Below are 13,520 nucleotides of genomic sequence, written 5' to 3'. Positions count from 1 at the left end.
GGTTCCGTCTGCCTTTCATCTGAATGAACCTATTGTCCTGAGATCTTTCTTCCCTAATCCATCCTCTACAGCAGAAAGATCTCTACATTCCTTAGATCTAAAGAGATGTCTAAACTTCTACCTTCATAGAACAGAACAATTTCGAAAATCCAACCAATTGTTTATTGCCTTCAGCAGGCCAAGGAAGGGCCTACCATTGACAAAGCAGAGCATTTCAAGATGGATCTCTGCAGCTATCGCCTTCTGCCACTAACAAGCGGGTCATCCTCTGCCAGCCAAGGTTCGGGCTCATTCCACTAGAGCGGTTTCCACCTCCTTGGCGCTTTTTTCTGGGGTGCCCATTGTCGACATTTGCAGAGCGGCGACATGGAAAACTCCACATACGTTCACCAAGCACTACTGCTTGGATTCTGAACTTATGAAGTATGCAGCAGTGGGACAGGCGGTGCTCCGTCATCTATTCCATTAGAGGTGAGCCTTCTTCCTTTCATCCCACCTTTCCAATTTTACTGATTGCACATTTCTTATCTTGCTACTGTTTGCAGTTTCTTTTGCTGCACTATTGATAAGTTATTATCAGGTGTCTTACATACTATATTATGCGAAATGTGCTGCCTACTACTCGCTACTCTGATTCAGGCATGTGAATCTATGAAAGATACCCATAATACTGGATAAGAAATGCGTTACTTACCTGTAACTGCAGTTATCCAGTATTGGTATCTTTCATAGATTCACATGCAACCCACCCGCCTCCCCTGGAAGGGCTCACCTTGGTTCTCTCAGTAGGTACTACTTAGCACGGTGCTTATGAAAATCTGAGGGACTAGGGTTCCTTCCAGGAAGGTTCTAGAGGGTGGTAGTAGCTGATTGGCTCCTGGCCAAAGTTTGGTCCTTTTTTACAAAAGGACTCAGATAGGTTACTAATGTGAGGCCTCTGGCCTATTCGTATATATATATGTCTTTAGGACATTACTATTTTATATACCGGGGACTCGCACCCCGACGACGGGGAATGATTCAGGCATGTGAATCTATGAAAGATACCAATACTGGATAACTGCAGTTACAGGTAAGTAACGCATTTCTTCCTCTACATGCTCTGAATGGCAGGTGTCAAGGCCTTTGAAGTTTGAGTTTTGTGTTTTGTAGAGAGTAGATTCACAGAAGTCAGGTTAGGGCCAACTTGGAATCTAACAGAATTGAAGTACATTTTAGGACTGAAGGCAATTCAAACAATATTTTCTCATGGTAATTGGTGCTTAATTTGCAAAATTTTGTGTGGAGGGGTCCATAGTTTTTCTTACCAGCCCGTCGTTAACAATGCTGAATGCAGGGGTTGCCAAATACCCAGGCTGGTTAGTCTTGATTCCATCTCATGCCTGGTTATTTTCTCTTACTCTTGCAGGTACAGCTCTTTCCTATTTTCTCACTTTGTCTCTCTTTTTCTCTACTTCTTTTCCACCGTCTGTCTCCTTTATCTGCCTTTCCCTTCCTGCTCTGGTATGATGATGAAAAATAAACCCTGGCCCCCCAAAAACGAATGCTGGTGGCCACCAACTGCAACCGTTCAAAGAATCAATGGGGGAGGAAGAAGCTTGCTGTGGTCCCTCTCGGCTTCCCAGGTAATATCAATAAATCAAGAGGAGTGGGAAAACAAAGTATCAAATCAGAGGATCTCCATGGAAATTGTTGTGGGACCCTAAACAGTGATGTTCTGTCATGGCATGTTTCCCCGCTGACATACTGTTGGCTGATGGCACCATCATTGGGTCTGTGCGGGACACCTAATCTCTCCCTACACACATTCCTTCTCACTTATAACCTCATCTTTAACCCATTTTTAATAAAGCCACATGTTTTCGGAGGTAGGAGGTCATTTTCAACACAGTTTCTTTATCATGGATCCCAAACTATCTCTGGTGTGAGACTTTCCCTCCTGGTGGAGGGCAGACCCGATGATCTTATCATCAGTCATCAGTATGTCAGCAGGGAAACACGTTGGCGATCCTGAGATTTGATAGTGCGTTTTCCTACTCCTCCCGATTCATTGACACCACCTACAACCACGTGCAGAAATCAACCATTGATGTTCCTAAAATATGTCATTTGGTTTCAAGTAGGGAATGATCCCTGATTATTTTAGAGTCCTGCCATTTCACCCAATCAAGATATAGCATGTAACCTTTAATACAAAGCTCTAAAATGCACATGAACATCTTCTGAACTTGGAGTTGCCATCTTAATGGCATGCTTGATTTCATGCTGGAAAATGAATTGTTTGAGTGCTCGGATAGTGGTCCTTTTTCAGTGTTGCCACATCAGCATACAGGCTCTTTATTAGATGCCTGGTGGTACTGCAATCCCTCTGGCAGGGGCTGCTTATACAATAAGGGTAAGAACATTAAAAGAGGGAGCCTGGTCCAAGCCCCAATACCTTTTGATGCTGGAGGCTTCAATATGCCAGGCCACTCTTTGGCTCCCTGGAACAGTAACTCAGACAGATCAGTGGACCTGAATCTGGACCGCCCAGGCTGGCCGGGACAGGAGAACAATGAGGGACAGATGCTGGTCTGTATCGCAACCCCTGCGGTCTGTGTGATATGGAACAATACTAATGACATTTTTGATATTCACTCTAGTTAAGGACCGCATGGAAATGTGCTTGATAATTGAGGCTCTTGTGGGTGTTGTTTTTATGCAGGATGCCTCTAAGGTCTTCTTGATTGGAGTGGGAGGAGGGAGCGTCAAGACATGCAAAGATGGATGAATGCTGTAAGGTCTTTCATGGACTCCACTCTAACTGAAACCAAAGATCACGTCCCCTTTGAACCAACAGTGGGTTCCAGTGTTGGTTATCCCTATGTTACTTCCTCACATGTATTTTAGCAGTACAAGGAACAGTTGAGACCCAGGTTGCAGAAAATAATGTGTTCTTTATAGAATGGGTAGGCAAGTGGTAAGCACAGTAGAAACACCTTATCAGTGGTTAGCTATGTACCACACTGCTTATCCTCTATCTCCTTATGTGTTTAGCTGCCTAGGTCTCTGGTTGACATGGGCAACACCCCAAACTGCATGACAACATTAGACTGAGCAGTAGAACATCTATGGGAAAGGTAACACCCCATTCACTATTACATTTACATCATGAAGTTTTTTATTAGTGTAGGCGGAACCTCCAAGCACATTGTTGAGTTGTGTTTATTGTAATAGGATCTAGTTGTCTGATTGTATTTTATTTTACTTTCTTGTTCCTCTGGGGCACTTCCAATGTGAGCATCTCTCTCAGAATCTTAATGCTACAGAACACTGGAACTCCAGACTCTGGAATGGTAAGTGCATCACAAGTGCACCGGAACTCTGGCACATCCGTCTGTAAGTAGGTGACACTGTCAATAGTTTCCCTGGAGTGTGATGTACCAAGACCCTAAGGCACGGACTCCTACAACAGGTTATTCAATACTTGGTTCACATGGTAAGTTAGATACACTTGATCCAGGTCCAGGAATTGTTTCATTTAATAAGAAAGTCAGTTTAAAATCTTTACCTTTACTCTCCTTTAAATGGTATGGAGAACAATCTTCTCCAGAAGGTAAAGCAAGTATCCTCTTCCGATATGCCAGGAGAACCTTGGGTTCCAGAGGATGAAAGATGCTCCCTTGAATATCCCAGGGGAGCTAGATGCTCTAGACCTTGAAAGGAGCTTACTGTTCTCTTTTAACTGGTGAGGGTATCTTTCTTCGCTATAGGGAAAGTTGGACATCCAATTGTGGAGTGTGAGGATCTGTCCTCTTCATTGAGATGAAGAAAGGTTTCTCCTCTGAATCGAGGGGGAAACCTCCTGCAACGAGTACGAGAGGCGTCTGTGCAGTGCAAATTAAATCTCCCGCGTATGGAGAAAGGCAAGGAGCTTCCTCTGCTTATTGGTAATAGGATCTAACTCACCTTGAAAGTGAAGCAAGCTCCCTCCTCTAATGGTCATGGGGAGGACCAATCTCCAGGATGAAAGTGGTTATCTCTCCTTTAGAGTGTGAGCGGGCGCTTTCCTTTGAGGGTCTAAGTCGGATCTTCGACTGAGGGTACAGTTGCTTCCTCATCCGAAGGAAGTTTGAGCAGATCCCCCATTTGCCCTCCTATGTTTCTGTAATTAAACTTCTTTTCACTTTATTTCTGATAATATTGTTTTTAATAAAATGATTTCTTTATTTTAAAAATATTTCCACAACGTGAGATGTTCCCTTTTCCTGTCTTTTTATTAAAAATAAAAAAGTTTACCTTCCTGATAACCGTTTCCCCTTTCCTGATTAAATATACTTAATCTTGAAAAGTGTCCTATCTCATGAGATTTCTGATAAGAGGAAAGTTGGAAAAGATAACAGGAAAAATTGAGAACCGTATTAAACTTTCTAATGTCAATCTCCCTATAATAATGTGATAATTACGCTTTTGGATGAAATATTCATATTTCTACTTGAATTGTGACTTTTTGTTTGAAATCCTTCTCCATGTTTTCTAATTCCACGAAAAATAGACCCCTTTTTGTTACTTCTTTTTCTATTCTCTGATAAGTTTTTCTATTTTTAAAGAAGAGTCAATTTTCTATTAGAATTTCCCATTTTCTGACAATTATTTTGCACCCCTGATTCACAGCTTTGGAATCAAATGTCAACTATGCTGCCAGAGAATTATGCCATCTCTGGTTATAATGAAGGGAGGGAGAAGAGAGAAAACTAGGTAAGAAAGAGTGAAGATGGCTATGAGGCCAGTTGGAAGGATAAGGAGAGTGAGGCACGAAGATCCAGAGGATACCCGACTCAAGCAGATCATACGCAGCTTTGGTGGTTTCGTCTTTGGCCTCCTCTTCACCACAATATATGGTTTGGTCCTCATGTTTGTGGAGAGCTACAACATCTGGTACTGCATGCTCGCTACCATTACCATTGGTGTCTTTGTTGGCTTGGGAATGGGTTTCTCCGTGAAGGTGCGGGCCACCATGCTGCTGATGATACCCCAGATCTTCTCAGGTAGGTGACAGTGGGACATCAAAGTCCAATCATTTGCCGTCCCACATAGGCACTCAGCGTGTGCTGTCAATCACTCCCAAGACAGGTAGTCTCTATATTCCTTCAGTCTCAGACCACGCAACCCTATTTGTCCATTACTGCTAGGCCTCGCAGCCCATTATATCAAAATGTAACAGAAGAAAGTAGTCTGTATTGACCAATAAGCACAGGTGATGTAGCCTTTATTGACCACCTCTTCCAAACCATGCAAGCTGTAGTGTCCACCAGCCCCTATCCTGGCAGCATCTATTATTCATCCCGCCAGGTCTTACAGCCTCTATTACCCACCTCTCTTGAGCTGTCCAAACCTAACTCTCCACAAAGATCTGGCCATGTAGTTTCTATTGTACATCACGTGATTCACACTCATACAGCCAAGCTGTCCCTTTCTGCTCAGCTCCTCTCATCAATGTATACTAATCATCTCTTGTTCATCACTCCTGAGTCAGACAGGCATTTTAGTCTTACCCACTAGCATCTGGCCATGAAGTTCCTTTTGTCCTCCTGGAACTAGCTTTCAGTCACTTCCATCCATCAGTGTCTTATCACTACCATGCTATTCAGTTCCTATTGACCTTTACTCTCCAGTCACACCACTGTTATGTCCATCACTCCCATCAGTGGATACGGCACTCGCGTGCACAATGCATATGGGCTCATTGGTGGTGACAGGCCTCAGCTTTAGTGCTGTGTGCTGCTTCCTAGCCGGGTTGATTTTGAAACCGTCTCCTGGAGCTGTATATCTGAAGATGTCTGCTACCGCCTGTTTGTCTCTCTTTTTAAACCCTTTGTTGATTTGTAGTACTGCTGTAATCAAGATCATCAGCAAAACTGTCTGAGTTGACCTCACTGAATCTTTCATCTGTCTTTACCACTCTGCTTTGTCCTCCTCATATGTCCCCTTACTGTTCAACTTTCATTCACTATCAGATTCTCATTCTCCCTTCAGTGCCAGTATGCCTTCAGGAGTGGAACAGGCTGCGTAAAATCATGTCAGACCTGTGACCATGGTCTGCAGGAAACCTCTAAAGGCCTCAAAAATTAAGACATTACTATTGTATGGACTTCTCAGGGATTTGAAGCCGAATATGATTGTCTTAGGGCTAGAGGTAACTTTTTCTCATGCCAGCCACACGTCCTCATGATGCATGGGATTTTGAATATACTTTAGTTTCATTCCATCAGTTAGCCTAGATCACACTTATTCACTTTTATGGTGCCACACAATCAGTGGTAAGTCTCATTGAGGCTCAGAAACAAAAGTGAACCCTTATGCATATTTACCGGCCAGACGCTCTTAGTGCTAAAAATATAAGCGACGCATGCCATTTAGGGTTGAGTGACTTAAACGGCATTCAGTCTGAAAATGAATGAAGACATGCCTCCTTGGAGGTATACAAAGATAACCTGTGTTTCATCTGGTTTACCCCAGATCAGGGCAAGACTTTCATCCTGTTGGCAGCATTCACCCTTGCGATGGAAGGTCCATTGTGTAACATCCTTGTGAACTTCAACCACGCTGCTGTCTCTGTGTCATGCAACGCAGAAGTGGCGCTAAACCAGACCAAAGAACTGGTGGACAGAATCACTCAACCTCTTATGGGTAAGATGGGTCCTCTTTCATTTACTGCACTCAGAGAGAGGGGTGTCTACTAAAGTCACTCAAGAATCTACAACCTAATGAACGATGGACTTAGGCACACAACCTTGACATCGATACAGGCGTAATTTGTTGGAGGGATTTACAGACGTCAGTAACTGAGGCTGTGACACCATCTGTGCTGTGTCCATCACCTTACAAGGGCCTTTTGGTGATGATCTTAAGAACTATTTTACCAAATGTGAAGCACTTCTGATGTTTCTGGAGCTTAACAGAGCAGTTGAGAGTGTTATCGCAGATGGGAATGAGTTCCAAGCAATGATGCCGGCACTGAAAAAACACAATCTGGCATGACTCCCATCTCCAGGGTGCCTCATGCCTTTAGTCAGGCCTGAGAAGCTGTATGAGGGTTAGTTGCCTATCAAGCCTATCAAGATAGAACTGCTAATGTACATCCAACTTCACCAAAGAATGGCTCTGGCTGGCTTTCATAGTATCCAACATCACTTTTTAACAACAATTATCTCACATAAATATTCTTCTGCCAGGCAGTTTGCATGCCAACTGAGCTAGAAGATGTATTAGCCCTCTGGTCTCATTCATAGAACTCCCAATAATATCACCCACAGATCATTCAAGAGAGCAACAGACACAACCACAGCGCTTATAACATCTACTCACAAGCAGAATCCGACTATAATCCGCTTTACAACATTTGTGAATGAATTGTACCCAGACCTGCAAGTCCAAGCCAGTGGCTGAATATACACAATCCATATGGCACTAACAAAACATAAGACAACAGAGTATAGCAGGGTACACAATAGCATACGTAACATAGCATAACTAACGTAACATAACAAACCATTAATGCCCTTTGGGGCTTTTGTAACATTAAAACAATAACCGGAATAATTTATTGTCACTTGTGCACCTAGATAAAAGAATTAATATTTATATTACAGTGTTTGGTTGTGTATTGAATAAAAGATATTGGGCCATATTATCAAGAAAGGGCGATACATTATCGCCACTTTTATCGGCAGGAAACTGCCCCTAAAGCTGTGATAATGGGCTTGATAATATGCCCTTGTGAATTCCCATAGAAGCCCAGGTTCTGGTGTTAACCTGTGCTTCTATGGGAATTCACAAGGGCATATTATCAAGGCCATTATCGCCACTTTAGCAGCAGTTTCCTGCCGATAAAAGCAGCAATAATGTATCGCCTTTTCTTGATAATATGGCCCATTGTTTTTCAAACAAGGAATTGTTTTTGAAGAGTGCACCTTGAAGACTTGAGCATACCTTTGGATGTGTGAAATAAAGAAAAGAGAAAACAAAAGTTCACATTTAAAATTGGGTGTTGTAGTAAAATTTGCCAATGTCTTGAGGGCATGCGTAATCCAGAGGCTAATCCACTGTTGAATTTCCTCCATTGTAGGCATAGTATTGAGGACTAACTTTGAAGTCCAATCCATTATCATTCAGCTCTGAACCAAGCCTGAAGAGTCTAGTTGGAATAAATATCAAATTTCTCTTATCCACTGGATTGTCATGCTAAGAGCAGGAAGGGGACCTACAGGGGAAAATAGGAAATGAGGCAAGGTGGGGTCATTGAGTGCAGCTAGCTGGGATCTGCTTCTTCATGGTCAACCACAACCACAGGCCTTTCTGTTGTGAATTTGGTGGATGATGGATACTCCTGCCTGGGTGTGTAAGAGTACAGTAAGATGGATCATTGCATCCATAGATCAGGATATAGTGGTCTCCAATGACAGCATGGTCCTTCATTCTCCTCAGGTGTGCTGAACAAACTGAAGGCGCTCATGCTTAAGGGTAAGAAGGTTGCGGACAGAGTACGGCAGCTCTTCAAGGCAGTGGGGAACGCCATCAAGCACGTCGGTAAGGGCTCCTGCAACCTTTCTCTGTTTCTTCCATAATCCCTAAGTGCCAACAATATTTCACAGGGTTCTATAAATCTGCACGAATGCAAACGTAAAGTTACTTGGCCATGTTCACTTGATCCAGAAACCAAAGCGATATTATATGCGAAAGGAGTTCAGCGGAATGACATCACTTAAACCTTTCCCGGGGAGATTGCTGGAAGAAAAAACATCTCTTGGTGACAGGATCACTGCCAAAATGTCTGGCAAACTACTATTAGGGCGAGCCACTTTGGCAAGTACTCTGCCATAGCCGTAGTCTTTTACAAACAACATTCATTTTCTGTAGTTAAATGTAGCATAGTCATGCGTGGATGTTTCTCGATGTTATAAAATTTCCCTTGCACATCAGTTGGTCTACTTCACTAACTGGGCACCCTGTTACCCACTCAACAATACCTTTACGTCGAGTCGTCTTTTTGGGGTACATTTTCTCTCTGTGAAGTATTGGTTTGTTTTGTCACCCAAAAACTTTTTCTACTGAATCTGCATCTTTCTGTGACCTCGGCTGGGACTTGCAGAATTTTCAGACCTTCTTATGTTCAGTGGTGTGTGAAAAACCAATACAAACTAAAGGTCAGAGTGATGGCTGTCAATTTCAGTGGCTGGTCTCCTGAGCGAACCATGCCCACTAGAATCACTGCCAAAGCCAATGCATCCGGGGTTAATGAATGTGCTAATAAGTAGTCCCTTTTGCAGTTCAAAGCAAGCACTCGATTGGAGGTGGAAGAAATCATTGTAGCAGCCAATAGCACTAGGTGATAGATGAATAATCCACTGGGCTGAGCTGAGATTTGATTGGCAAAGTATCAAGCCAATGGTTGAACTAAAGCCTGACCTAAAAATGATAAGCATAATTAAAATGCTAGAGTCCTCATAATTTTTTTTTAAAAACAAGTGATTTTCAGTTGTGCAAAAGCCAACCCTTTACTTTGGTAATTTTCCCTGACATTGAACTATTACCACTGTTAGTTACTGTTATTCCAAATCTTTATTTAGTCCCTAGGTGAAAAAAGTAAAATTGCACACAGGTGAGTAGCCCCCAAGTAGATTAAAATGTAGCGTTGAACACCATTGGTTAAGTGCGGAGAGATGAAGATGGCCGCCTGCGATTCTGAATTGTACTGATGCTTTGAGCACTCCCAGATATGTACTGTTTGGTGCACTTTGGTTATTGTTCCTTTACGATATTTGAAATGAAACACAACAATCAATAAAGAGATTTGTTAAAAAAAAGTAACTGAAAAGTCAGACATATCCAAGATGATTACAAACAGTTATGTTGCAAGCCCACGTATACGTGGATAGTGGATCAGTGCATATTTTTGGCTATTTTCAAAATTCAATCGCAAAAGTAGCTTGAATCCTATGGTGCAGTGAGGCTGACCAGTCAAATGTCCTGGGCTCTCTGCGGCATAGCTTCCAAGCTGCGCCTCACCGATGAAGTCCACAAGTCTGCTTATGTTCTCACTCACTGGGAGTGTGGCCTGAAAGTGTGAGTTGGACTGTTCCCATTGGAGCAGAACCAAGATTGATTTGGTTGCTCCCTGTCTGGAATCAATGACCATGGTGGACTGAAATGCTGGGTAAGCGATTGCCAGTAATTGAGACCTTTGCAAGCACTCCGCCCATCAATTTTTGTGTTTTTTTTGTTGTCACAGGTACTGTCATGATGGAATATAGTTACAAGCTTATAAATGTTGGTACAACGCTAATATTGTTCGCCGCTGAGTATGAGTGCTAGGAACAAGGCTTGTTAAAAGAACCCAAAGGAGTTTACAAAACCAGTGTTGTTGAGCGTGTAACTGAGGTCCTGTCCTCTATTAAATGTTTTGATTGTCATGTGTACCTTTACTACTGTTTGCTTTGAAGTTGGGGGAAAAAAATGTGGTCGAAAGGGTTTGTGAAAGAGTCAGTAGGACAATTGGCAAGTTTGAGCTATCGAAAACATCCTCAGGGTTAGGGGTGTCCATTAGCATCTTAACTATTTGAAGTGTAAACTTAAAGTATCGAGCAAACCATGAAGTGCTAAGATGACAGGTCTCTAAAATGTCTGAGTACATAATACCTTATACGACAGTGAATGATGCATGAACAGTGACTCAGTGTTGACGCGTGCATGACTACTGTTACTGTGCTTCAATGAGGTTGACTAACTTTTTTTTTTAAACTCTTTTTATTGAAAGATCGCTCAGCATTCAGTAAGCACAGCAATGTATGGAAGCGAACTTTCAGTATGCGATTCAGTTAAAGCAGCACGTAGTAAAAGTAGAGCATGATTGTACATTTGAAATGGAGCCTTTATGGCCAGTGACATTTTGTAGTTCACAGAGTATTAGACATCTAGATGACCGTGCCACCCCTTCCCTCTGCGGCTCCAACCCACCTCCCCCCCATACCTGGTACACTTGAAAGTTGCGCCAGCTGCCCCACACTTTTCCCACTTCTGCGGGCAACCCCTACCATTGATAGACCACTAGTTCCGCTTGTTGGCACCAGTCTAGCTCAGGCTTCCAGCCTTCTTTTCGAGGGGGAGACACTGCGCCCCAGGCCTGCGCACTATGACGTTTAGCCACTCCCGCTGCAACCACCAGCTAGATCTTCTGATACTTTGGCCAGACTTCCTCCCCTGTTATCGTTAAAAGGAGCCACTTTGCGTCTAGGGGAACCTCCAGAGCTAGCACCCAAGACATTCTCCAAACCACTACCCGCCAATAGAGTTGTATGATCGGGCATTCGCTTCCTGTCAAGTCTTTCCTGCTGGTGATTCAGTCAGGACCTCTTCTTCTTCACACTGACAATATGTACTATCTTTACAAACCTGGAGTATAAGCTTTAGGATGCTCAATAAAGAATTTCAGGTGATGAGGCCCTGGATGTTGACAGGAGGCACTTGGTTGATGGTGATGCATCAACCAGGGTGGCAAAGCACAAAAGCAGATGAGTTGCGTGCCACTGGTCAGAAGACTGGTTTCTAAATGATGACCTGCTGGCAAACATTTTCTCCTGTTGAGGGGTACTTATTTGTAAACCAAGAATGCAAATGCCCCTTTTACATCTCCAGGTTGCTAATTTTAATGAGTTAGTTCAGAGGATTGTTTTGTGCTTTTCCTCCAATCCCACTTCTTCCCAGATTGATTACCAGGTTGAGACTCAGCAAAGCAAAGACAATTCTCATCGCTTGGACTGGCCTCACCGCTGCTCATATGCAGACCTTCTTCACCTTCATAGTCACCAGGTTATAAGGGCTTGATCGACTTGTCCCCCACCAATAATTTATCATACGTCGCCAAATGTCAGGCCATAATGTTTCTCATTGTTTACTTGCGGAGCATGTGTGAGACTCCTGGATTTCCAGGCGCCTGCTTTCAGAAAGACAAGTCAAAAGGTGTGAAAGAGTGATCAGCATTACTAAATGGGACTGAGGTGGGGTGTCAGAGACCTAGAAGACATCTCTCTGATATTTAGAAACCAAGATTTACAACTTTCAATGTATACCATTTACTTTATGTATTAAAAAACTGCCCTTTTAAAAGTCATCAAGAAAGTGTACTCCTTGTTTTAAAATGTAATTTCGACCCATTCATAAGGTCAACTCCTCACTATGTGCAAAATCAGCATATGATTTAGGTTAGTGAAATAAATTAAATATTCTAATCACATGCCCAATCGGGAAAATAACGAATTATTATTTGCTAAAGTGTTCATACACGCAAAAGGCTTCCTCAATGCACCATTAAAACATTGCATGATCAATCTGAGCGATAAAATCGCTGCATATGGTTTATGTATGAAAATCTGCAATGCATATTGTGGTTGGTGCTACGCAAAACGAATAAAAATAGTGCCTATTTATTGCTATTGATTTAGGTCTCGTTCTTTCTTTCCGGGTCTCTTTCGTGTGAGTAAGGGCATCCTGTGGGGCATCCTCGGATTCTCACCTTTCCATGGAAGTGCTCATTTGACCTGGTTCCCACCAATTATTAGGTGAACCTGGCTCCTATGGTCCCTTCTAATGCATAAGAGGCTGCCGATCAGGTTGGATCTGCTTTTCAGGATGTTGGGCAGAATCTTTCGCTCTCCTTTTTCTGTTGGTTGACTTGACTCCCTGGCTCCTGAGGCTTGGCTGTACGGGCATGTCGTATTTACCTGGTGTTTGCATGGCCATCATTAGGGAAGTGAAATGTCTTTCCAGAAGGTCTCCAGATGTCCTCAAATGAAAGATGTTGGGCTTGTAGTGCATAGCAAGGAGGTGCACTAAGAACATTCCAGGAAAAGATGATATTACAATATCTATACTTGGCAAAATCTAATTTACAGTGCTCCTCCTATTGGAGTATATTTAACTGATGCTGCTGCTGCTGCTTACCTTATATCTCCTTTAAGGCATACTTTTTCACTATTCCAGTGATTGAGGATTTCCTGGTGGGTCTTAGAATAGAGTTTCTTCCAGTTGGAAGGCCATCTCCTTCTAGGAAACTGAATAAAGGGCAAGCTAGATTGATAGGTCGCAGCTTTGACCCAAAGCATAAGGCTGATTTATATCACCTCTTGTGGAAAGTTGATTTTTTTTAGTGGTAAGTGAACTTAAGGCTGTGTGACTTGATGACCCATAAACAATATTCTAACAGAATACAGTATCATTTAGCATTTACCTTTCTGTTCTCCAAAAAGTTGTTTCTGATGTTCACATTAACCAGGCTGTTTGCTTCCCTACTTTTTTGCTGAATCCAACATCTCCGACCGACTGATAGATATTTACTGTCTAATGTGGAGGAGGGCTGTATGTTATTGGGACAACTCTAAAGAAATACACATGGTCAAACAGCTCTTTATCAATTTTGGTGATAACTTAGTAGCTAGTTTCTTATATTTTACTTGTTATGAAAAAGCGAATAGATCTTTTCTTTG

General features: G+C 42.6%; 1 protein-coding gene across 2 annotated transcripts in view; it reads left to right on the top strand.

Moving 5' to 3' along the window:
• The first annotated feature begins 4,759 nt into the window (after positions 1 to 4,759).
• DCST2 (DC-STAMP domain containing 2) overlaps positions 4,760 to 13,520 on the top strand; it is an 84,714-nt gene continuing 75,953 nt past the window's right edge. The window contains exons 1-3 of one of the 2 annotated variants that reach the window (XM_086947375.1): positions 4,760 to 5,027; positions 6,499 to 6,669; positions 8,467 to 8,568. In XM_086947375.1, coding sequence (XP_086803501.1) covers positions 4,760 to 5,027; positions 6,499 to 6,669; positions 8,467 to 8,568 — 541 coding nt within the window. Of the gene's footprint in view, positions 5,028 to 6,498; positions 6,670 to 8,466; positions 8,569 to 13,520 lie in introns of those variants that run through there. The other variant, XM_086947376.1, reaches the window with a different exon arrangement.

This window comes from Lissotriton vulgaris, chromosome 12 (assembly GCF_964263255.1).
Source record: "Lissotriton vulgaris chromosome 12, aLisVul1.2, whole genome shotgun sequence".
Classification (NCBI taxonomy): domain Eukaryota; kingdom Metazoa; phylum Chordata; class Amphibia; order Caudata; family Salamandridae; genus Lissotriton; species Lissotriton vulgaris.
Note: the sequence above shows the minus strand (reverse complement) of the source record. Positions and strands in the feature narration are given on the sequence as shown.